At 37.1% G+C, this 26,646-nt stretch overlaps 1 protein-coding gene across 1 annotated transcript in view; it reads right to left on the reverse strand.

Annotated features, from left to right (window-relative positions):
* LOC147911646 (H(+)/Cl(-) exchange transporter 4-like) overlaps window positions 1–2,434 on the reverse strand; it is a 58,908-nt gene extending 56,474 nt beyond the window's left edge. The window contains 1 exon segment of the mRNA XM_087427835.1: window positions 2,195–2,434. Within this exon segment, the coding sequence (XP_087283961.1) occupies window positions 2,195–2,434 (240 nt within the window).
* Between the last annotated feature and the right edge of the window lie 24,212 nt (window positions 2,435–26,646).

The following is a 26,646-nucleotide window of genomic DNA, read 5'->3' on the forward strand; positions in this document are numbered from 1 at the left end:
GAAATGATGTGACAGTTGCACTCTCGATGTCACTCCTCATCCTACTCTGAATCTGCTCTCCCTGAGGTCACTGACTTCAGAGCTCCTTGCACCGCCTAAATGTCATGTTCTTTCATGCCTCTGTGACTTAAAAAAGGGCCACCCCTGATTTTAGAATCTTTTCTCCTGTATCTGCCTGAGACCGAGTCTGCATGTTAGCATGCAAGATTCCATGTTCTAACTTTTCCTAACATCTGGGTCTTATTCTCACAATGCACTTTGAAAAAGGACTTAGAACTGCATGTAGGCAAGCTAATCAGTAACCAGTAGAAAGATAATTTGTTAGCAGAAAATTATGTCCTCTGCCCGAAACTGTTCCCTCTATCCCAGATAAGGAAGTAACTGATATTTTCTTAGATTTGTCAGGAATGTTGCATTCAGCAGATTCAAACCTTTTTGTCTGCAGAGAGGTGCCCAACAGCCTGCAGTCATCCAACTCCTGATGTTCCTGAGCCCCCAACAAAGCCCTGTTTGCCTTGTACATGTTGTTTTCAAATCAGTTCCCCTTTAAGATGATTTTTTTAGTATGGTAGTCCACCATCTTCTGATTAGCTAGCTCATTGCTTAATAAAGTTCTTCCTCTACCACTGCCTTGCCTCCTGACTGATTGGCTTTTGTCTTGTGGCAAGCAGATTGAGGCCTTGCTTAAGATTTCCTTAAGGTACAGAGAGCAGAGAAGGAACAAAAAGGATCTGTTTTGCAGGATGTCAGAGAGGATGACGTAATGTTAATGCAAACCCATAACCCACCCCCATTCCACCAGTGCCAGTCCTTGCAGCTGCCCCCTCAGTGCCACCCTCCAGAGGTGCCCTCAGTAACCAAGGTAGGCACTCTGCCTTCCTATGAGAGACAGGCTGAAATGGACCCAGGATCAGTGGGCTAGGTTTTACCCTCCCACACTAGACAGGGAACCCAATTTGGTCAGGGGGCTCCCCCCAGAGCAGAACAATTCCCATTACAGCAATATCCTATAGGAGTTAATGCTCAAGGACAGCCTGCCAGATTCATATGGATGCATAACTCGTTCTCTACCTCTGATTTATTTGACTGGAAAAATAATAATACACCTTATTAAGAGGATCCTTGTGGATGACAGAATTGTTCTCTTCCATCTTTGCCACCTATCACCCATCATGAGCAGACATCCGTGTTTTAATGAACACACTTCTAACAGGAGATGAGAAAAGAATGGTAATAGACAAAGCCAGAGAGGAAGCTCACTGGCTACATCTAGCAGACCCTGTCAGTACCCTTGAGGCTAATGAAACTATCTCAATAGCTAAACCAGCTTGGAACCCCAACAATGATGGAGGGAGAGTTTGATTGGAATATTACAAGTGATACACCTTAACAGGTCTAAGAACTATGCTCTCCAAACAAAAAAATATAAATCAAATTCAGGGAATCCAATAAAAATTTTATGAAGACACTTCTGAATTCCTAGAAAGAATTTACTTAGGCCTAGAGGTGCTAAATGGATACAGATCCAGAGGTTCCTGATAACCTTAAGATGGTTAACATGACTTTTATAAGACAAAGTGCCCCAGATGTTAGAAAGAAACTACAAATACTGGGTGGGGCTTTAGGAATGAATCCCTCCCACCCCATAGACATTGCTTTTAAGTTTTACAACAGAAAATGCCAAATGAAACAGGAGGATGAGAAAAGAAATTCTGCCTTCCTGACTGCCCCTCTAGGCAAACAAAAAAGAGATTGTCAGAAGGACAAATAAGTCAGCAGAAAGGAAGCAAGCACCCCTTGGGGAAGAATCAATGCATCTACTGGAAAGAGGAAGGGTATTGGCCTAAAACAGAAAAAGGAAATGCAGATGAGACAAAGAAGGGAACCTCCCAAATGGTGGAAAGTGATGAATGTTCTGATGAAGACAGAAGGGGCCCACGGGCTTCTTTGGATTTAACACACCCCATTCAAATCTCCCCACAAGAGCCTTGGGTACAACTGACAGTGGGGAACAAACTAGAGTTTTTAGTTAATGCCAGGCCACCTATTCTCTTAAATGTCAAATTAACAAAGAAAATGTCAAGGCCAACCTCAGTTACTAGAGTCTCTGGTGAAATTAAAGATCATTCATTCCTGTAGCCATTGGAATGTCAGGTGGGGGACCTGACTCTGAAAGACTGTTTCCTATACATACCAGAATGCCCCATTCCACTTCTGGGTTGAGACCTTTTCTGTAAGTTAAATGCACAGTTAACCTTCGTTCCAGGACAGCTTGATATACGAGTTCTTCCAGAACAGTCCCTAAATCTGCAGATGGCCTTGCTGTGGACCTTAGATTCAAAACCAGAATGATTACCACCTGAAATCTATGAGAAGGTAAGGCCCGATATAGGGATGAATGGGACCCTGGGGAAAGCAAAGAATGCCCTACCATTATGAATACCCTTAAAAGAGAGGATTCAAAACCTCTCAGAGACAAAAGAATTCGGTCTTTGATTAATGTGCAAAAGCTTCAAAAAAATAAAATGATCACAAAAACAGCTCTAAAAAGAAGGACCTCCCCCCACAACCCCCTCCATGACATAGCAGTTAAGTGCACGCACTCCAATGCAGTGGTCCAGGGCTCACAAGTTCATATCCTGGGTGCACACCGACACACTGCTTGTCAAACCACACTGTGGCAGTGTCCCATATAAGGTAGAGGAAGATGGGCATGGATGTTAGCCCAGGGCCAATCTTCCTCATCAAAAGGAGGAGGTTTGGCAACAGATGTTAGTTCAGGCCTAATCTTCCTCTCATACACACACACACACATACACACACACACACACAAAACAGCTGTAAAATAATCCTTACAGCAAAGGAAAAGAAATCTTTAATAAAATTCTTTAGCCATCTGAGCAGATCCATCTGCCAGGGAGCAATCTGGATCCAACTGTTTTTCTGAGTTTTGAGCCTGAAATCTGGCTAAAATTTGAAAGACCTCTGCGCGTGCGTATCTGTATGTTAAGTCTCTCTATACGTCTGTCTGCCTCTAGATGATATAATTTCTAATGGATCTCTATTTAATCAGCTTGAAGTCAGTGTTTATAGAAATTATTTCTAAATGTAATAGAAACTAGCCCTTTCAAGTTAACATGATATAAAATGATCTTTGGTAAATGAAAGCTTGCTTTAGTTTGTTGGTTTGATTAAAATAAACATATTTTTAGAGTTATCAACATTGTATATGGTGCAAACATGTTATCTCTGTTACAAAATTTGTCAGCAAAAAATAACTTAGAACACTAGCTGATTTTGTCTGACGTCTCATGAGGGTTTTCTAGGCAATCTAAATATAATTATTAGGAGCAAGTAAACTAAATAGATGTGAAAAGGATGAAATTATAGAGAGAGGACCACAAAAGTGCTGGAAAAGATGGTTAAAAATTTGAAGGGACTGCGGAGAGAGAAGGATGAGTAGGCAGTACACAGAGAATTTTTAGGGCAGTGAGATTGTCCTATAATTGTGGATAAATGTGTCAAAACCCATATACTGTATGACACCAAGAGTGAACCCTAACATAAACTATGATGATTATAGTGATAATGATTCACCAATGTAGGTTCGTCAATTGTAACAAATGTAACACTCTGGTGGGGATGGTGATAATGGAGGAGGCTGTGCATGTGTAGGGGGACAGGGAGTAGGTGAGAAAATTCTGTGCCTTCCACTCAATTTTTCTATGAACCAAAAAATGCCCTAAAAACTAAAGTCTTTAAGAAAAAAAACTACACTTACTGTTGAGTACCTAGAGAAGTATCACACGGCATATGGTAGGAGGAACCAAAGACATGAAAAGGAGTAAAATTAGAAAGCAAAGATGTCATTCTTACTTCTATAAAAACAGGATGGTAAGAGCCTCTTATATATGTCAAAGAAAATCTCTGATAAGAAAAATAAGATGACAGACTGTTGACCCACGATGTGGCAATCTTGTCAGAAAAACTGACCCAGCAGAGAGAATGGAGACCAACATTTTATTAAAAAGGAGTTCATATTACTTAAAAGGGAGTTCATATTACCTGAAATTTAACTAAATCTCTCACAAAGCAAATACTCCAGGCAATAATGGTTGGTACAAAAATTCACTCCAGAGAACAATTACATAACAAAAATTCACACAAGATAAAAATTGCATCTCTAAACTTTGATGAAGCATGTCATGATCATAACATGAGACACCCAACTGGTAGAGGAAAATAAACATAATCTGATTTGCAGAGCCTCAGGAGCTTCCATGGGGATCCAGAAGGAGGTAGTGTCATCACCTCCAAGGTTGGGGTTAAGAAAGACATGAGGGCCAAGAGGAGTGTAAGAAGAGGGCATCCAGGTCAGAAAAGTGGAAAGAAATCTCTCTGGGATTTATTTGAAAGTGGGTGGATCAGGACTAGAATCCAGCCAGACACAGGAGCAACAAAGAATGAAATTTAAGGGCTTGTTTAATTAATAAACTTAACCTCTGTAAGTTCAATATGGTACGAGGAACAACCCCAAATAGTTTTATTTGTACCTTACAGGGAAGCTCTTGCTCTTCTCATCTGTTTTTATTTCTTCTGTCCAATAAGAGCATTTCTGCTGGCAGAAGACACCTCTGTCATTGTTCCTAGGAAGAACGGCATCCAAGAGCATAGATCTGAGATTCATACTTTTTAGCAGGTGGCTCTGCAAACTGTGGCCTATGGGCCAACCCAGTCCACTGCCTGATTTTGTAAAGTCTTATTGGATCACAGCCATCCCACTTACGTATTGTGTACAACTGCTTAAATTCCCCAATCAAAAGACACAGGATAACTGAATGAATTTTTAAAAAACAAGATTTAATGATTTACCGCCTGCAACACTATCGACCAAATAGACCTAATTGACATATACAGAACATTCTATGTGACAACATCAGAATACACATTTTCTGGGCCAGCCCCTTGGCTTAGCAGTTAAGTGCGCGTGCTCCGCTACTGGCAGCCCAGGTTCAGATCCCGGGTGTGCACTGATGCACTGCATCTCTGGCCATGCTGAGGCTGAGTTCCACATACAGCAACTAGAAGGATGTGCAACTATGACATACAACCTTCTACTGGGGTTTGGGGATAAAAAGGGAGGAGGACTGGCAATAGATGTTAGCTCAGAGCCAGTCTTCCTCAGCAAAAAGAGGAGGAGTAGCACAGATATTAGCTCATGGCTGATCTTCCTCACAAAAAAAAAAAAGAATACACATTTTCTCAAGCACACATAAAACATTTTCCAGTATAGACCATATGTTAGCCTACAAAACAACTCTTAGCACATTAAAGATGATTGAATTCATATCAAGTACTTCCCTAAATACAATGGTATGAAATTAGAAATCAATGTTAGGAGGAAAACTGAAAAACGCAGCAATACATGAATATTAAATGACTCTTTCCTGAACAATCAATGTATCAAAAAAGAAATTGAAGGGAAAATTAAAAAGTATCTTGAACAAAAGACTCCAAATATCCAAAGCAATCCTGAGGAAAAAGTACAAAGTGGGAGACATCATACTTCCTGATTTCAAGATATCCTATAAAGCCATAGTAATCAAACACTATGATACTGGCATATAAATAGAAAAATAGATCAATGGAACAGAATCGTAATCCTGGAAGTAAACCAAAGTATATAGAGTCAACTAACATTTGAGAAGAGAGCCAAGAATACTCAATGAAGAAAAGACAGTCTTTTCAATAAATGATGCTGGGGAAATTGTATATTCACATATAAAAGGGTAAAACTAGACCCCTATCTTACACTAGTCACAAAAACTAACTCAAAATGGATTAAACACTTGAACATAAGACCTGAAGTCATGAAACTGCTAGAAGAAAACAGAAAAAAAACTCCTTGACATGGGTCTTGGCAATGATTTTTTGGATATAACACCTGTATACAACAAAACCAAAAATAAATAAGTGGGACTATATCAAACTAAAAAGCTTTGGAACAGCAAAAGAAACAATCAGAAAAGTGAAAGACAATCCATGGAATGGAAATAAATGTTTGCAAACCATATATTTGAAAAGAGGTTCATATTCAAAATATTTAAAGAACTCATACAACTCAATAGCAAAAAAAAAAAAAAATCCAATTAGAAAATGAACAAAAAATCTGAACACACATTTCTCTAAAAAAGATATACAAAAGGCCAAAGGTACATAAAATGATGCCCACATCACTAGTCATTAGGAATATGTGAATCAAAACCACAATAAGATGTTACCTCATGCCTGTTAGAATGGCCGTTATCATAAAGACAAGAGATAACAAATGCTGGTGGGGATGTAGAGAAATGGGAAGGCTTGTGCACTGCCGGTGGGATTGTAAACTGGTATTTCCACTATGGAAAACAGTATGGAGGATTCTCAAAAAATTAAAAATAGAACTACTATATGATCCAGCAATTCCATTGCTAGGATTACATACAAATAAAATACTAAATAGAAAACATTTCTGCACGCCCCTGCTCATAGCAACACTATTTACAATAGCCAAGACATGGAAACAAACTAAGTGTCCATTGACAGATCAATGGATAAAGAAGTTATGGTACACAAATATACAATGAAATGTTATTCAGCCATAAAAAATGAGGAAATACTGCCATTTATGATAAAATGGATGGAGTTTGAGGGCATTATACCAAGTGAAATAAGTCAGACAGAGAAAAACAAATACTATATGATCTCACTTATATTTGGAGAAAAAAAACACAAAGAACAAGAGATCAAATTTGTGATTAACAGAGTGGGACGTTGGGGGTAATGGGATAAATATGGTCAAAAGTACAAACTTCCGCTTATAAGATAGGTAGGTAGTAGGCATGTAATATACAGCATGATGGCTATAGCTAACACTGCAGTATCATATACACAGAAGTTTTTTAAAGTGTAAATCCTAAGTGTTGTCATCACAAGGAAAACAATGTATTTTTCTCTTTTTTTTTTTTTTTGTTTTCTTGTATCCATATGAGATGATGGATGCTAACTAAACTTACTGTGGTAGTCATTCCACAATATATGTCAAACCATTACACTGTTCACTTTAAATTTAAACAGTGATGTATGTCAATTACAGTCATGTGCTGTATAATGTTTCGGTCAACAATGGACCACATACACAATGGTGGTCCCATTAGATTAGTATCATATAGCCCAGGTTGCATTAGGCTATACCATCTAGGTTTTTGTAAGAACACTCTACAAGCTTCACACAATGACAAAATCACCTAACAGTACATTTTTCATATCATATCTGAATCGTTAAGCAACATATGATGGTATACATCAATAAAACTGAAAAGCAAAAATTAAAATTATAAAATATGAAGTTTACTAATTAATAGAAAGTTGTTATATGTCTATTCATTTTACTTTTCCATAAGATGATAAATAGATGAATAATGCAATTCTCAATAAGAGAAGATATATTTTTAAAAAATTAATAAATAAATAATTTGTTAAAGTATCTTGAGATAAATGAAAATGGAAAAACAACGTACCAAAACTCAGGGGAAGCAGCAAAAACATATCTAAGAGGAAAATTAATAGCAACAAATGCAAAATTAAGAAACAAGAAGGGTCTCAAATAAATACGTAACTCTATGCCTCAAAGAACTAGAAAAAGAAGAATAAACTAGCCCAAGTTTAGCCAAAGGAAGGAAATAAAAATTAGAACATAAAAAATGAAATAGAGAACAAGAAAGCAACATAAAAATTTAACAAAACTAATCGTTGGCTCTTTGAAAAGAGACGTAAAATTCACAAAACTTTAGCTAAACTAACAAGGAATAAAGAGTGAGGACTCCGACCAACAAAAGTATAAATGAAAGAGAAGACATTACATTGATACCACAGAAATACAAAGGATCATAAGAAAATGCTATGAATAACCGTACACCAACAAACTGGAAAACCTAGAGGAAATGGAAAAATTCCTAGAAATATACAACCTACTGATAAAGTTAATTCATATATTGGAACCCACAAAATGGAAGTCATCTCAATGGCCCAGCCCACATCACAAATCTAAAGCTGTCAGCCTACACTTATGGGAAAGAACTCACTGTCAAGGAAACCAATACCAATCACAATCCTCTAACTTAGTTTTAGCTAGCTTCCCCTATGCTAGAAAATAGAACTTCCTAGCCAGTTATGCCCTGTTTCCACATTACTTTTTCTAACTCTATAAAACTCACTTTTTCCCAAAACTCCTCAGGAAGAGTGTTCCACTGCTTGTGATGCACTGTACTCTGAATCCACATGTTGTTTTCCCCTGATTAAAAGATATCAAACTCATTAATAAATTGTTTTAGTTTTATCATTTGACACTACCAAGACTGAGTTAGGAAAAAATAGAAAATCTGAACAGATCAATTATTACTAAGGAGATGGAATCAGTAATCAAAAACCTTCCAAGGAAGAGAAGTCCAGGGTAATATGACTTCACTGATGAATTTTACCAAACATTTAAAGAAGAATAAAGACTAATCCTTCTCAACCTCTTCCAAAAAATCAAAAGGAGGAAACACTCCCAAACACCTTTTACAAGGCCAGCATTACCCTGGTGTCAAAGACAGATAAGAAAACTCCAGGCCAATATCCCTGATAGAGACGGATGCAAAAATTCTCAATAAAATAATAGGAAACCAAATTCAGCAGCACATTAAAAAGATCATTCACCGTCGTCAAATGGGATTTATCTCTTGGATGCAAGGGTGGTTTAACATAGGCAAATCAATCAATGTGATATACAAATAGAATGAAAGAAAAAGCTTGATCGTCTCTAGATGCAGAAACAGCATTTGACAAAATGTAACGTTCATTCATTATGAAAACTCTTAATGAATTAGGTACAGAACAAACATTCTTCAATATAATAAAAACCATATATGACAAGCCCACAAATAACATCATACTCAATGGTGAAAGGTTAAAAGATTTTCCTCTAAGATCAAAAACAAGACAAAGTTTCCCACTTTTATTCAACAGAATACTTGAAGTCCTAGCCAGAACACTCAGGCAAGAAAAAGAAATAACAGTCACCGAAATTGGAAAGGAAGAAGTAAAATCATCCAATTTGCATATGACATGATTATATATATTAGAAAATCCTAAAGACTGCATCCAAAAATTGTTGGATCTCATCAATGAATTGAGTAAATTTTCAGAATACAAAATTGACATACAAAAATCAGGAGCATCTCTAAACACTAACAAGGAATCATCTGAAAAAAATAAAGAAAATAATCCCATTGTCAACAGCATCAAAAACAATAAAATTCTTGGGAATAAAGTTAACCAAGAAGGTGAAAGACCTCCACACAAAAGACTACAAGGCACTGATAAACAAAATCAAAGAAGAAAAAAATAAATGAAGAGGCATCCCATGTTTATGAATTGGAAGAATTAATATAGTTAAAATGTTCATACCACCCAAAGCTATTTATAGGTTCAGTGCAATCCCTATTGAGATTCCAATGGCATTCTTTTTTTTTACAGAGGTAGAAAAAAACAATACTAAAATTTATTTGGAACCACAAAAGACACCAAATAGTCAAAGCAATCCAGAGAAAGAAAAACACGTTGGGAAGCTACACACTTCCTGATTTCAAAACCTATACTATTAAGCTATAGTAACCAAAACAGTATGGTACTGGTATAAAAACTGACACATAGACCAATGAACAGAATTCAGAGCCCAACAATACACCCAGATATATATGATCAATTAATGTATGACAAAGGTGCTAAGAATATACTATGGGTAAAGGACAGTCTATTCAAGAAATGGTGCTGGGAAAAAAATATTCACATGTAAAAGAATGAAACTAGACCCCTATCTTACAGAACTCACAAAAATTAACTCAAAATGGATTAAAACCTTAAACATAAGACCTAAAATCCTGAAACTCCTAGAAAAAAGCAAATAAAGAAAGCTTCTTGACATGGTTTTTGGAAATTATTCTTTGTAAATGATACTTAAAGCACAAGCAACAAAATAAAAAATAAACAAGTAAATAATATATTGAGATAAAATGCTTCTGCAGAGCAAAATAAACTATCAATAAAATGAAAGGAAAATCTATGGGATGAGGGAAAAATTGCAAATCACATATTTGATGAGAGGTTAATATCCAAAAAATGTGAGGAACTCATACAACTCGATAGCAAAAAAATTAAAATAATCCATTTTTAAAAATGGGCAGAGGATCTGAATAGACATTTTTTCCAAAGAAGAAGATATACAAATATTCAACAGGTGTAAGAAAAGGTGGTCAATGTCACTAATCATTAGGGAAATGAAAATCAAAACCACAATAAGATACATTATGCCTGTAAGAATGGCTTTCAGGAAAAAGAAGAGAGATGAAAATGCTGGTGAGAATGAGGAGAAAAGAGACCCTTTGTGTCCTGTTGGTAGGAAGATAAATTGTTGCAGCCACTATGGAAAACAGTATGAAGGTTCTCCAAAAAAGTAAAAACAGAACACCATATGATCCAGCAATCCCACTTCTTGGACTATATCCAAAGGAAACAAAAACACTATGTTGAAGAGATTATCTACACCCCCATGTTCATAGCAGCATTATTTACAACAGCCAAGACACAGAAACAACTTAAGCATCCCTCAACAAATGAATGGAAAAACAAGTTGTGGTATGTATACAATGGAATATTATTCAGCCATAAGAAAGAAGGAAATCCTGCATTTGTGACAACAGGGATTGGCATTATGCTAAGTGAAATAAGTCAGAGAAAGATGAATACTATATGATTTTTACTTATTTATAATACTCACCTATATATGGAATCTAAGGGAAAAAAAACAAAGTCACAGAAAAAGAGATCAGATTTGTGGTTACCAGAGATAGGGGTTGGTGGTTGGGAGAATTGGATGAATGTAGTAAAAACGTACAAACTCCTAGTTATAAGATAAATAAGTTGGGGATGTAATGTATAATATGATGCCTAATGTTACTGCTGCTGTAGGGTATATTTGAAAATATTTAAGACAGTAGATCCTAAGAGATCTCATCATAAGAAAACAAAACTCCTTTTCATCCATATTAGATGATGTATGTTAACTAAACTTATTGTGGTAATCATTTCACAATATATGGAAGTCTAGACATTATGCAGTCCACTTTAAAATTATACAGTGCTGTATGTCAATTATATCACAGTAAAACTGGAAAAACAGTAAAAATATATTTAAAAGATCTCAATTACATTGTAGCAAAAAGTATCTTCCTATCTCACTGTGACCCTCTGCAGTAATCTCTGTTCCTAGCAGGTATCATTTTTCAATAAAGATTTTTCAGTGAATTTAAATGGATGCATATTTCCGAACCATTGTGGCAGCAAAGATAATGTCCTACTTAAGGAGCTTCTCTAGTTTCTATCTATTCATCCACCAAAAACATTTAGTTCCCAATTTTATCATAATATGGTAATTACAGTCAAAATAATAGTGAAAACAAAAAACGTAAAGCAATATGAGCATATGAGACGGTCTGGATCAAAGAACACAAGGAAAAGGGATTTGTCACTTTGGATCCTACACAGTCCAGGAGTTCCCAGGTCTTCCCATCAGGAGCCACCAAGATCACCTTCTGGAGTACCCCCAGGTAAAGACAAGACACCAAACAGCTTTCTGAGGAATCTAGTCCACATTTTATGTTGAGTTAATGTCAGTCTTCAAGGGAGATCAACTCCCTACATAAGGGTTTAAGGAGCTCCATGGAATCCTTCTCCCCAAAAAACTGGTGATGATTATTTTAAAATAACCATTTAAATCTCTGAAAATATTCCTAAAGGCATAGACCAAATGAAGAAACATCAATTCAAGAAAATCTATTAAAATTCTGTAAAAACAGTGAAGGTCTGTGGTATTTGAATCAAGACTGCCACCCCAGTTCTCTCTCCCAGCTCAGTGAGATGTAAACTCCGCTCATACTGGTGCAACCAACAATACAGGCCACCTTCTTGCCTAGCTCCCAGTAGGAGGGCTATTATCTCAGGGGGGACTGGACTTCATTATTTCTCATCCTGTCCCTAGATAACTGTTGCTGAGTCTGACTTTTGGTGAATGGTGGGTGAGCAGAGGTACATTGCTTCTCTGTCCAGGAGTAGTGAGAAGGAGGCTGGTGCACTGAAAATACTGGTCCCCTGATCACAGTTATCCCATCTTATAAGAGGTGGCTCTATACCAGAAGAGGTAAACCTGGAGTATATGAGGGTATTGCCTCTCTTCAGTGAACTCTCTGCTACTAAAGCAAGGGTATTATTGAAAGAGAATTGTTTCATTGTCCCCACAAGGAACTCCAGAGCTGTGGTTCAGAAATTTTGCCTGAGGGAGAGAAGCAGGGCATAAAACCAATAGTTTTTATCTCTTCCCAGATTAACTGATTTCATTTGTAAAAGGGAGTAAAGAAGTTCCAGTTTAAAATAATTCTCAAAAATAGTGGAGATTATTTAAAAAGGCAGTTGTATGTCAGCTAGCTTGCTGAGTAGATGGCGTTGGAAAATATATAAAACATTGACCTTGGGAACTATGCCTTCAAAGGATCCTGAGTTTGATTGAATTCCTCTCAAGAGCAACTTATGCTACAGGCCATTGCTGAAAACAATAATTGATTAATGAGCCAGCAATCAATAGCATTTAACAGCTGGTTGTGACAAGAGAAAAACAATTAAATCAAAATCAATGCCATCCAAGGATGATTGTCACATACTCAAAGGTATACTCCTGGAGGGGGAACAGTAGAGACTTCACACAACAAGGGAATATAGACTTTACTGAAGTAACCCAGCAAGTCACTAAAGAAATAGTCAAGTGAATAACAAGCTATGAAGGGGATGGGAGGAGGAATAATATCCAGAGTTACTATAATATAGTATTTAAAATATATAGTATAATTTCAAACAAAAATTTTGAGAAATGCAAAGAAACAAAAAGTGTTACTCAACACCAGACAAGAGGAAGGAAAAAGAAATTTGCCTGTGACAGTGACCAAATCTCAGGTTTAACAGATAAATATTTCCAAGCATTGGTGCCACCAACTTAGCTGAGATAAACGTAGTCAAAAGTTAGAATAAAGGAAGCCATCTTATAGAAGGAAGCCACTTTGGAACTATAAATGACCCTAACTTACCAGACCCCTCCTCCAGCCTTATTCTCACAGTGCTCTTTAGAGAAACATTTAGAACTGCACATAGGCAAGTCAATAAATAGCCAATCAGTAATTGGTAGAAAGAATGACTGGGTAGCAGAAAATTTAGGCAAGTCAATAAATAGCCAATCAGTAATTGGTAGAAAGAATGACTGGTTAGCAGAAAATTTAAGACTTGTCTAAACCATTCCTTCTCTCTATCTGATAAGAAAATAGCTAATGTTTTCTTAGAATCCAGGAACATCATATTTAGCAGATCCAAAACTTTTGCTTATGGAGAGGTGGCCAAGAGTCTGTGGTCATCCAACACCAGGACTACTGAGTCCCCTCCTCTTTCCCTGCTTCTTTACTTACATTCCTATGTAAATGTCAGTTTGTTTAAACTTTAGCTTCATATATTATACACATTACATACAAATTGTTAGAGCCCAGGTGGCCTCATGCTAACATTTTGGCTAGGAATGGGTCCTTTGAAGTTTTGTTACAGGGAAACTGATGTCCAAAGGATATCAAGAAGCTGAAGCTTCCCAGACCCCAACTCCTGGGCTTTGTGGTGCTTGAATACACCATCCATCACAGTGGCAGACAACCAATGACACCCATCTGCTGATTGCCTTATCTCACCATACCCCTCCTGGCAAGTAGCCTCATGAGGCCAAACACTGGCCGGTGGGAAGGCATCAACCTGCAAGGCATGTGATCCCCCTCTCCTACCTAAAACCTCAAATAAAAACCCCTACCTTTTGTCCTTTAATGAGGTGGATTTGAGTTTTAGCTCTCATCTCCTTATATGCTTGCCTTTCAATAATAATAGTAATACCACCTTCCTTGCCATAAGCCTGGCATTCCAGTTTTATTTGGCCCCTTTGTGTGGCAGGCAAAAGAATCTCTGTTTGTGTCTGGTAACAAAAGTAGCCTTTGTAAACACATTGAAACAATGAAAGGAAGTCATGTTTAAGTAAGGAAAGCATGATGACAATGCTGCATTAAATAGAAAGTATCAATAAAGAGATAGAAATTATTTTTTTAAAGAACCACATAGAAATTCTGGAGTTTAAAAGTGAAAAACTGAAACAAAAAATTTATGAAAGGAGCTCAGAGTAGATCTGAAGTAGCCAAATAAATACAGTTAAGCAATCAAAAGAACAGAGAGAAAGAAAGAAGAAAGATGAACAGAACCCCAGAAATATGTGAGACACCATTAAGCCTATCAACATACACATAATGAGAATTTTAGAAGCAAAAGAGAAAGCAGAAAAAGATTGAAAAAATTATGGTTACATGATAGTCACTGAAATACTGCATTAGAGATTCTAACCCCACTTTTGTCACCATTTACTTTTGTTTCTCACCTGCCCTTAACAATTTTTAGTGTTTATTCTTTCGTCCATCTCAATTTTTCTTTTCTTTTCACTTTAGGCCTTGTCTTTTCACAACCTTCCTTAACAATATTTCTGGTTTCAGTCCACAGTTCCTCTGATTCCTGGTCAGTTAAGTTTTACAATGCAAATTTGTTTTTATTTGGACTTTAAATTCATCAGGAATGTTGTTTGCATTATATTTTGGCACTAAAATTCTTTTAGTGTCCTTCTTCAGCTTTACTCAGATATTTGATACGAACAACTTGTGATCAGTACCACAGTCTGCTCTTAGTCTTGTTTTGGCATAGAGAATACAGTTTCTCCATCTCCGGCCTCCAATTACATAATCAACTTGATTTCTATATTGGCCAACTGGTGATGTCCACCTATATGGTCATCTGTTCTGTTGCTTGAAGCATGTATTTGTGGTGGACAGATTGTTAGCTTTGCAGAAGTCCATGAGCAAATCTCCAGCTTCATTTCTGACCCCTACTCCAAATTTTCCAATGACATTTGATTCTGCTTTCTCTTCTACTTTTGCACTCAGTCACCTATAATTATCAGCATGTTTTGTTTTTGTATAATCTATTTCTTCTTAGATACTTTTGTAAAAACTTTCAATTTCTTCCACTTCAGCATCTGTAACTGAAGCACAGACTTGAATGATAGTTACTTTAATAGGTTTTCCCAGAGGTCTGATTGATATTATTTGATCAGACCTTGCACTACAGCCCAAACTGCTTGTGCTATATCCTGCCTGCCTCAGTATTAGAGCCACTCTGTTTCTTCTGAGTTTGTCAGTTGCAGAATAGAAAAGTTTGTATTTGTCTGGTTGAAAGTGTCCCATTCAAGTGGTGATGGCACCTACTGCAGCCCCACATGTGCACAAACATCCCCAGGGAGGAAGCAGGACCATGGCAGTGGTGCCACTCCATAACAGTCAGTGGAGCACTGGCAGAGGCAGCAGCTTGACCCATACAACTGTGAGCATACAGGGCAGAAGCATCCAGCCCCTAGTAAAGGCATCCACAACACCAAATCCATCAGCACTGGTGGCTGCCTACAAGTCCCCAGGTTCCTGGGCCACACCACAGCCACACCTATGAACCCAGCATCCTTGGCAGTGGTGTGGCCAGCATCCCAAGGCAACTGGGGAACAGCAACACAGGTGGTGCACAGAACAACAGCAGCTGAGCCTGCAGAGAGCCAATGGGGTAATAAAAGACCCAGGAAACCAGACCCAAAGTAAACAAAGCCATACCCAGATAAGATAAAGTGATTACTACCACAAATGCACCAGCAAAGGATCAATTCATCAAACACCATGAAGAACTACAGTAATACTGCAGAATAGAAAGAAAATGACAACTCTCCATAAACCAAATCTGAACTCACATAAATTTACAATCTAACTGACAGAGAATTAAAAATAGCAGTCATAAAGAAATTCAACAAGTTACAAGAAAATTCAGACAGTTCAATAAGCTTAGGAATAAAATTAATGAACAGAAGAAATACTTCACCAAAGAGAATGAAACTCTAAAAAAAACAAAAAAACAAAAAGAAACAGAAACTCTGGAGATGGAGAACACAATCAATGAGATAAAACATAATGTAGAAGAATAAAAAAATAAAGCAGACCTTATGGAGGAGAAAATTAGTCAAATAGAAGACAAAAATATAGAAATGATTCAAGTAGAAGATGAGAGAGAATAAGATTGTTTTTTAAGGGAATAAATTCTTTGAGAAATATCTAACTCAATTAGTAAAACTACCATAAGGATTATAGATATTCCAGAAGGAGAAGCAAGCTAGAAAGGAGCAAAAAGCTTATTAAAAGGAATAATAACTGAGAACTTCCCAAACCTGCGGGAGGAACAGGGAATGCAAGTACATGAAGCTAATAGAACTCCTAATTACATCAATCCAAAAGGATGTTCTCCAAGGCATGTAGTATTAAAACTTTCCAAAGTCAATGATGGGGCCAGCCCTGTGGCATAGCAGTTAAGTACGTGCACTCCACAGCTGGCAGCCTGGGTTCAGATCCCAGGCACACACTGATGCACTGCTTGTCATGCCATGCTGTGGCAGTGTTCCACATAAAGTGGAGGAAGATAGGCACAGATGTTAGCTCAAGGCCAGTCTTCCTCAGCAAAAAGAGGAGGATTGGCATGGATATTAGCTCAGGGCTGATCTTCCTCACAAAAAAAAGTCAATGACAAAGAAGAAATATCAAGGGCAGCAAAACAGAAGAAAATAATCTACAAAGGAACCGCCATCAGGCTCAGTGGATTTCTCAGCAGAAATCTTACAAGCTAGGAGACAGTAGAATGATATATTCTAAATGTTTAAGGACAAAAACTTTCAACCAACAATACTCTACACAACTAAATTGTCCTTCAGATAAGATGGATAAATAAAAGCATTCCCAGATAAACAAAAGTTGAGGGAGTTCTTCACCATTAGACCTGTCTTACAAGAAATGTTGAAAGGAACTCTCCTGCCTGAGACAAAGGCAAAGGTTTACAAAGCTTTGAGCAATGAGATAGATAGACAGAAAAAAATCAGAAAATTGCAGCTCTCTATCAAAACAAGTTAGCAAACAACTAAAATATAAAAGATAAAGGGAAAGAAAACATCAAAAGTAACAATAACCACTTTGATTTTGTCACAAACTCACTATACAAAAAAGAATAATTTGTGACCAAAAAAACAAAGAGGGGAAAGAGGGAAGGGATGGAACTTACATAAGCTAGTGGTGATAAAAGGCTATCAAAAAATGGACTATCTCATCTATGAGATATTTTATACAAACCTGACAGTAACCACAAACCAAAAATCAGAGCAGAGTCACAAAAGAGAAAACCATCACAGAAAACCACCAAACAGAAACGGCGGCACAGATACAAGGAAAAGAAACAATGGAAATATGGTACAGCCAGAAAATAAAATATAAAATGGCAGTATTAAGCCCTCATATATTAATAATCACTTTAAATGTAAATAGACTGAACTTACCAATCAAAAGAGGTAGGATGGCTGGATGGATTAAAGAACAACACTGAACAATATGCTGCCTCCAGGAAACACATCTCAGCTCTAAAGACAAACATCAGCTCAGAGTGAAGGGATTCCAACTAAATGGAAAACAGAAGAAGTGGGTATGCTGTACTTATATCATACAGAGTAGACTTCAACATGAAAAAAGAAGAGACAAAGATGCACAGTATTCAATGATAAAAGGGACATTCCACCAAGAAGATATAATACTTATTAATATATATGCACATAACACAAGAGCACCAAAGTATATAAAGCAACAATTAACAGAACTAAGGGGAGAAATTGACACCAACACAATAATAATAGGGGACCTCAACACTCCACTTACATCAATGGATAGATCACCCAGACAAAAAGTCAACAAGGAAATAGTAACCTTAATTGAAACACTAGACTAGATGGACTTAATACATATATATATAGAACATTCCATTCAAAAAAAGTAGAATACACATTCTTCTCAAGTGCACATGGAACATTCTCAAAGATAGACCATATGTTGGGAAACAAAACAAGTCTCAGTAAATTTAAGAGGTCTGAAATTATATCAAGCATCATTTCCAACCACAATGCTGTGAAATTAGAAATTAACTGCAAGAAAAAAGCTGGGATGTTACAAATATGTGGAGACTAAACAACATGCTATTGAACAATTGGATCAATGAAGACTCAAAGGAGAAATCATAAAATAACTGGAGAAAAATGAAAATGAAAACATAACATACCAAAATTTATGAGATGAAGCAAAAGTGGTACTAGGAGGGAAATTTATAGGAATTCAGGTCTACCTCAACAAACAGGAAAAATCTCTTAATAATCTTAAACTACAACTAACAGAACTAGAAAAAGAAAAACAAACAAAGCCCAAAATCAGCAGAAGGAGGGAAATACCAAAAATTGGAGTAGAAATAAATGAAATGGAGACCAAAAAAACAGTAGTAAGGATCAACGAAACTAAGAGCTTGTGCTTTGAGAGGATAAACAAAATTGACAAACCCTTAGCCAGACTCATTAAGGAAAACAGAGAGAAGTCTCAAATAAATAAAATCAAAAATGAAAGAGGAGGAACTATAACAGATACCACAGAAATACAAAGGATTATAAGAAAATACTACAAAAGGCTATGCCAACAAACTGGATAACCTAGAAGAAATGGATAAATTCATGGAATCGTACAACATCCCAAAATTGAATGAAGAAGAAACAGAGAATCCAAATAGACAAATCAAAAGTAAAGAAATTGAAACAATAATCAAAAAACCTCCCCCCCAAAAAAAGTCCAGGACCAGATGGCTTCTCTGACGAATTTTGCCAATCTTTCAAAGAAGATTTCATACCTATCCTTCTCAAATTATCCAAAATACTGAAAAGGATGGGATGATTCCTAACTCAATCTACAAGGCCAACATTACCCTGATACCAAAACCAGATGACAACACAAAAATGGAAAATTACAGGCCAATATTGCTGATGAACATTGATGTAAAACTCCTCAACAAAATGTTAGCAAATTGACTACAGCAATACATTAAAAGCATCATATACTATGATCAAGTGGGATTTATTCCAGGGATGCAGGGATCGTGCAACATCCACAAATCAATGTGATTAACAAAATGAGGAATAAAAATCACATGATCATCTCAATAGAAGCAGAGAAAGCATTTAACAAGAACCAACATCCATTCATGATAAATAAAAAAAAAAAAACTCTCCATAAAATGGGTACAGGAGGAAAGTACCAGAACCTAATAAAGGCTATATATAAGAAGCCAGTAACCAACATCATACCTAACAGTGAAAAACTGAAAAAACAGGAACAAAACAAGAGTGCCACTCTTACCACTCCTAGTCAACATAGTACTGGAAATTTTACCCAGAGCAATTATGCAAGAAAAACAGATAAAAGTGATCCAAATTGTAAAGGAAAAAGTAAAAATCTCACTACTGGGGATGACATGATTCTATATATAGAAGACCCAAAAGAATCCACCAGAAAACTCTTAGAAGTAATTAATGAAAACTGTAAGTTGCAGCATACAAAAATCAATATACAAAAATCCCTTGCATTTTTCTATACACTAATAATGAACTAGCAGCAAGAGAAGTCAAGAATACAATCCCATTTACAGTTACAACACAAAGAATGAAAATATCTAGGAATAAATTTAACCAAGGAGATGAAGTAAAGTAGAAGACACATGGGAAGAAATTGAAGAAGACATAATGAAATGGAAAGATATTCCATACTCATGGATTGGAAGAATTAACAGTTAAAATGTCCATCTTACCTAAAGCAATCTACAGATTCAATGCAATCCCAATCAGAATCATAATGACATTCTTTATGAAATAGAACAAAAGATCCCAAAATTTATATGGAACAAAAAAAGACCTTGAATATCCAAAGCAATCCTGAGAAAAAAGCACAAAGCTGACTTCAAAATATACTATAAAGTTATAGTAATCAAAACAGCATGGTACTGGTACAAAAACAGATACACAGACCAATGGAACAGATTTGAAAGCCCAGAAATAAAACCACACATCCATGGACAGGTAATCTTCAACAAAGGATCCAAGAACATGCAATGGAGAAAGGAAAGCCTGAATAAAAGATGTTGGGAAATCTGGATAGCCACATGCAAAAGAATGAAAGTGGGCCAGTATCTTGCACCATACATAAAAATTAACTCAAAATGGATTAAAGACTTGAATGTAAGACCTGAAACCATAACACTCCTGGAAGAAACTACAGGCAGTACACTCTGACATCAGTCTTAGCAGTATCTTTTTGAATACCATGTCTACCCAGGCAAGGGAAATAAAAGAAAAAATAAACAAATGGGACTACATCAGACTAAAAAGCTTCTGCACGGCAAAGGAAATGACCAACAAAACAAAAAGACAACTGGAAGATAATATCTGCAAATCATGCATCCAACATGGGGTTAATTTCCAAGATATATAAAGAAGTTGCACAACTCAACAACAAAAAAGCAAACAACACCATCAAAAAATGGGCAGAGCATATGAACAGACATTTCTCCAAAAAAGATATACAGATGGCCAACAGGCACATGAAAAGATCTTCAACGTCACTAGTTATTAGGGAAATGCAAATCAAAACTACAGAGAAATATCACTTCACACACATGAGAATGGCTATAATTAACAAGACAAGAAATAACAAATGCTGGAGAGGATGTGGGGAAGAGGAAACTCTCATACATTGCTGGCCGGAATGCAAACTGGTGCAGCCACTGTGGAAAACAGTATGGAGAATTCTCAAAAAATTAAAAATAGAAATACTATATGATCCAGCTATCTCAATACTGGGTATTTATCCAAAGTACGTGAAATCAACACTACAAAGAGGTTTATGCATCCCTATGTTCATCGCAGAATTATTCACAATAGCCAAGAGATGGAAGCAACTTAAGTGCTCACCAACTGATGAATGGATAAAGACGATGTGGTATATACGTACAATGGAATACTACTCAGCCATAAAAAGAGACAAAATCATTCCATTTGCAACAAAATGAGTGGACCCTGAGGGTTATATGCTAAGTGAAATAAGCCAGACTGAGAAAGACAAACACCATATGATTTCACTCATATGTAGAAAATAAACACAAGGATAAGGAGAATAGATTAGTGGTTACCAGAGGGGAAGAAGGTGGGGGGAGGGCAAAAGAGATAAATAGGCACATATGTATAGTGACAGAAAAAAACTAGACTATTGTTGAACACATTGCAGTCTATACAGAAACTGAAATATGGAGATGTACATCTGAAATGTACACAGTGTTATAAGCCAATATAACCTCAATAAAATAATTTTTTTTTAAAAGTTCAAAGCTCAACCAAAGAATGGAAGGTTCTGGTCCAAGAGGACTTACCATCAGAAGCCAGAGCCGTCAGGAGAGGGCAATAGAGCACAAAATACTCTTTGCAGGCAACTTGCTAGTGTCCAGACAGTGATGCCACATTGGGGGTCACTTGCTCTGGATCCTACATCTCCGACATCATATAATGTCAACAAATAGGAGACACTTACAATAAGAGACATGTGAAAAATAATCTGACAGGAATATAAAATAACTAGATTTATTTGATAATTAATAAAATTCTGGAAACTCTGTCATTCCCCAGGAAGTGGCCCATATGCTTAAGGCTAATTTTGTCACTGAACTTGCTCTTCAACATCTCTGACACTATGATTGAAGGAGTTTACTTTCATTTTGTCAACAAATAAGAGGTATAAACTGTAGAAAAAGCAAATGTTTATGTGGGGTCTCAAGAACTGTAATTCCAGAGACACAGATTTGAGTGGAAACTCAAATGTGCTCCAAGGAAAATGTAGGAGAATGGCTTATAGGGGCAAAAAGAGATAAATTACCATAGCTTGGTTTGCAAGATTTGTGATTGGTTCTGGCAACAACTGTTACTTCTTGGCGATAGGTGAGTGGTTGCTAAGGCCATCTCTAAGGCAGAAAGTTCTTATCTACAGAAGTAAGCATATTTCTTGAAAGAAGGTCAAGATGGTAACAGTGAAGCACAGTTCAAAAGTTACATTCCATCTGGGTAGAGACATGGTGCGCCCATTTCTTTTGTGGCCTCCCAGTTCCATTTTAGAGGCTTTGACATATGTTACTCCATTGTGTTATTGTCTTCCATAGCAACATTCCCAGGAAAATGACAGAATGGCCTCTATAGATTTGGCCATAGTGAGTATCTAACTGTTCCAGATTAGAATTGGAATCCTTGATTTCAATGTACAATCTTTTATTATTATATCCTCTATGATTTCACATGACCAGAGTAAGGGACACAGATCTCATTCTCAGACATTTTACCTGGACTAAGTCCCTAATTCTCCTCTTAAAGGAGTACCTTAGGAGAGAGAATTCTGGGAAGAAGGTAGAGGGGGAAACACACAGGAATCTGTCCCCCAACCTAGACAAGAAATGCACTGGCAGAATCTGTCTGATGTAATGGTTTTGGAGCTCTGGTCCTTTGAAGGCTTGAAACTTCCAGAGAAAGACTTGGATAGTAATTGCAGTTAATTTTGGTCAATTTCAGCTGTTATCACAGTAGCAGATAAATAGGCAGCTGTGCCCTGGTCCTGGAGCAACTTGTAGGTACCTTGTGGGAGCCAGAGTGGGCAAAAAGAGCCCTGTTCTCCAAAAATTACTGATTGCTACTTCTGATCACAGATACGCAAAGTTATTGCACCTCCTTGTTACCCCGCCTTGCCCTTCCCTCAGAAACCACACTAAAGTCTGTGGCTTAAACTTTTCCTTGCTCCTGTCTTCTGACCACCCCAGTATCTGTATCATGTGGCCCCGCATGGCATGGTGTGTCTCCTGTCTCTAGGACCTGTGAGTATAATAACCTTTTTTTTTCCCTGAGCCTCTCCTGTGTTTCTTCTTGTGGCCGCAGCTCACTGATCATCTCAAAAGAATATAAAACAGTTTTACTACAAAAAAAATAACTAAGCACAAAAGAAAACAGTAAAGCAGGAAATAAGGGACCAAAAAGCTACTGGGCATATATAGAAAATAAATGGCAAAATGACAGACATAAGTCCCTCCTTATCAGTAATTACTTCAAATGTAAGTGAGTTAAACTCTCCAATCAAAATACAGAGACTGGATAAAGGAAGGAATTTCTGATACATCCTAAAACACGAATACACCTTGAGGATTATGCCAAGTGAAATAAGCCAGCAACTGAAACTTATATGAAGGACTTAACTTCCACTTATTTGAGGGACCTAGAGAAGTCAAAATCAGTGAGACACAAAGTAGAACATTTGCCGCCAGATACTGAGGGGAGAAGTAACAGAGAGTTATTTAATAGGTATAGAGTTTCAGTTTTATAAGATGAAAAGAGTTATGAGGATGGCTGGTAGTGAAGGTTGCACAACGAGGTGGCACATAATGTCATTGAACTGTACACTTAAAAATTGCCAAGATGATAAATTTTATGCTATGTGTATTACACTACAATAAAATAAAGGAGTGCCTCAGATAATAGTTTGCTTGGTTTCCTACAGGATATTGGTTATAAACTTATCTCTTATTTTCAGAGTTTCCAGGGGATGTCCCTTACTTCCACTTGCTTTTTGAGTATCTTTCAGGCATCACAGTCAGGCCCACTAATTACTAATGGATAGAGCTCTAAGTCAGAGCCCTCAAGTTCATTAGTCTCTCCCTTTACCTGTGCTTGGCCCTGCACAGGCTAGGAAATTTCCTTATTCTCATGCATGTGACTGCCAAGTTGGATAAAGGAAATCTCACAGAGATGAAGGATTTAGGATATTGTGCTGTTGTATACGCTGAAAGAGTAACAGCTTACGTGTTGTCTTGTTAAACTGCATTGATGCAAAACAAAAACTTTTTATTTAAAAGTGAAATAGAGAAAGGTTTGTTTCTCCACACACTCCTCCACCCCTAAAGCCATGGGTGGCAGGGATGTTAGACTAATGTGCACACAACACTTTTACTGTCCGCATCTTGAATTGAGAGATAGAAGCCAGAGAAAAATACCTAATCCCTGGCTCCTTGGTAAATCCTGCCAGTATGATTGAAGTGTGTGCCAGTAGCATGTCATCTAGGCCAAATATCCATTGGTGCCTATTTTATGGAAGTATCCCAGCTGGAAGAGGAAGGGTACATGCCAGAATTGTAAAAGCGGTGGAACCTGAGTAGTGTTGGTCTCAAAACAATCTGCATTGATGCTAGTAATGCCCTGAGAATTGTCTGCCGCAAGGTTTTGCTTTTCTGAAGTACTTACTGGTCTTCACAAAGATGACCTTGCTCATTTGCCCAGGGCAATTGCAGGGGAAACCTGTATTAGTTTCCAATGACTTAAAATCACACAAACTTTTTATCCTACAATTCTGTAGGTTAGAAGTACCAAATAAGTCTCACTGGGGTAAAATCAAGGTGTTAGCATGGATACATTGCTTCCAGAGGCTCTAGGGGAAAATCTGTTTTCTTGCCCTTTTCAGCCTCTAGAGGTTGGCTACACTCCTAGCTCATCTTGAAAGCCAGTGTTGAGGAGTCAAGTCTTTCTCATAGCAAATCACTGTGACACTGACTCTTTTGACTCCTCTTTCCACTTGTAAGGACTCTTGTGATTACACTAGATCTAGATGCATCCAGGATAATCTCCCCATTTCGACGGCTGCTGATTCACAACCTTAATTCCATCTGTAACCTTAATTCCCATTTGTCGTATAAGGTAACGAATAGTGAAGATTTACCCAGGCAGACACTGGACTTTGCCCTCAGCTACTGGGAAATAATCTGTAGGCCCTTAAAGTGTCCTGCCTGATATGAGAGCCTTTGTTTGTCTGGGGGCTTTGGCCACTTGAGAGTGTACCAATGTGATTTATGATGAGGGTTTGGGGCCATGTGGTATTAATTCTGGTCTTGAGAAGTGGCTGGATACTAAATGTCAACCACACAAGCATTACATCATCAATGCCAATAAAAACTCTGATACTAAAGGCTCAGGTGAGCTTCCCATGTTGACAACAAACAGTGTATACATGCATCCTGAAGACAACAAAAGCTTTGGATTAGGCACCCTCCAAGTCTCTGCCCTATGTTTTTTCCTTTGGCCAATACCAGTCTGTATCCTTTCCCTGTAATAAAATATGATTATGAGTATAGCAGTTTTCAGTGAGTTCTACCAGTTCTTCTAGCTAATTATCAAACTTGAGTGTGGATTTGGGAACCCCCTAAACTTGCAGTTGGTGTCAGCAGTGTTGGTGGTTTTGGGGATTCTGTCTTCCAAGTTAGTAGTCTGATTAACTTCCTGTAGGTAATGTATTCACCTACAGGAATTAGTATATGAACATTTTTGAGGACCATTATTCTACCAAACCAGCAAGACTCCACTATGTTAGATTCAGGACTCTGATGCTTTCTCTTGGGCAGGGGAAGATGGGGCCAGGAGAGAATGGAAGAAGATTTACCCTGGCAGGGTCCAATAGGAAGGTAATTGTTGTCTTATGCTCTTGATCCAAAGCTTGATCCAATCTGATTTCGGCAGGTCATTATCAAAAAACAAGTTGTTGAAGTAAAGAGGAAGGGAATCCACTCATTACCTCATATCACAGAACCATATAAGAAGCAAATAATTCTGGAGGGCTGAATATAAATAATGCTTGCCTTACAAATATCCTAGTATTTTCTAAATGTGTGTAGATGTTGTTTTGATGAACAAAACACAAATTCATTGGGAGCATTTCAGACTGGATTTTTAAATTATTATTTTCCCTTAAATCTCCCAAAAGCTATAATCACTATTCCACAGAGGTCCCTAAATGTTTTTAATCAAAATTTAGCACCTTTAATCAGACAATATGTTGAGGTATTACATGATAATTTGTCTGTGCTATTATATCAAGCCTCAATTTTTCTATCAGTAAAATGGGAAATGATAGCACTAGTAATAGTATTTACTGAGTATATTACTGAGAGCATTGTAAGGCTTAAGTGAAGATCAGGAAAGAGTAAGTAGTGCCTTGCAGTGCCTTATTGAGGACATCAAGGAAAAATGTGTGTCCCTATATATACTTGTCAATGTATTCTCCCATATTTTGAACCAAGTAAAAAAAAGGTAATAAAATTTTGCAATCAAGAAATATAACTATATAAAGTCTTATATTGCACAATTTATTTGCAAGTCATTGTCAACCCATGTAAACTCACTTTGCAGGAATGTGACAGTTGGGGAAACTAGGTCTGACTGGAGACAACTGTTTCTGTTGCACAATGTCCCAGGATCATCAGGTGAAGAAATGATTTTATGTTGTTCACCATGGATTTTACTGCATTAATTTTGATTTTTAGAAAAAATGTATTAATTATTTTGATTCTTATGTGAATCTTAGCCCTGATTATCTGGTAAAGTATTCTATAAATGGTAAGTCTTACAAAACGTAGTGGTGAGGATCCTATTTCATCTGC

The sequence above is a fragment of the Ceratotherium simum genome, chromosome Y (genome assembly GCF_057802395.1).
Source record: "Ceratotherium simum simum isolate JZ-2026a chromosome Y, ASM5780239v1, whole genome shotgun sequence".
NCBI lineage: Eukaryota > Metazoa > Chordata > Mammalia > Perissodactyla > Rhinocerotidae > Ceratotherium > Ceratotherium simum.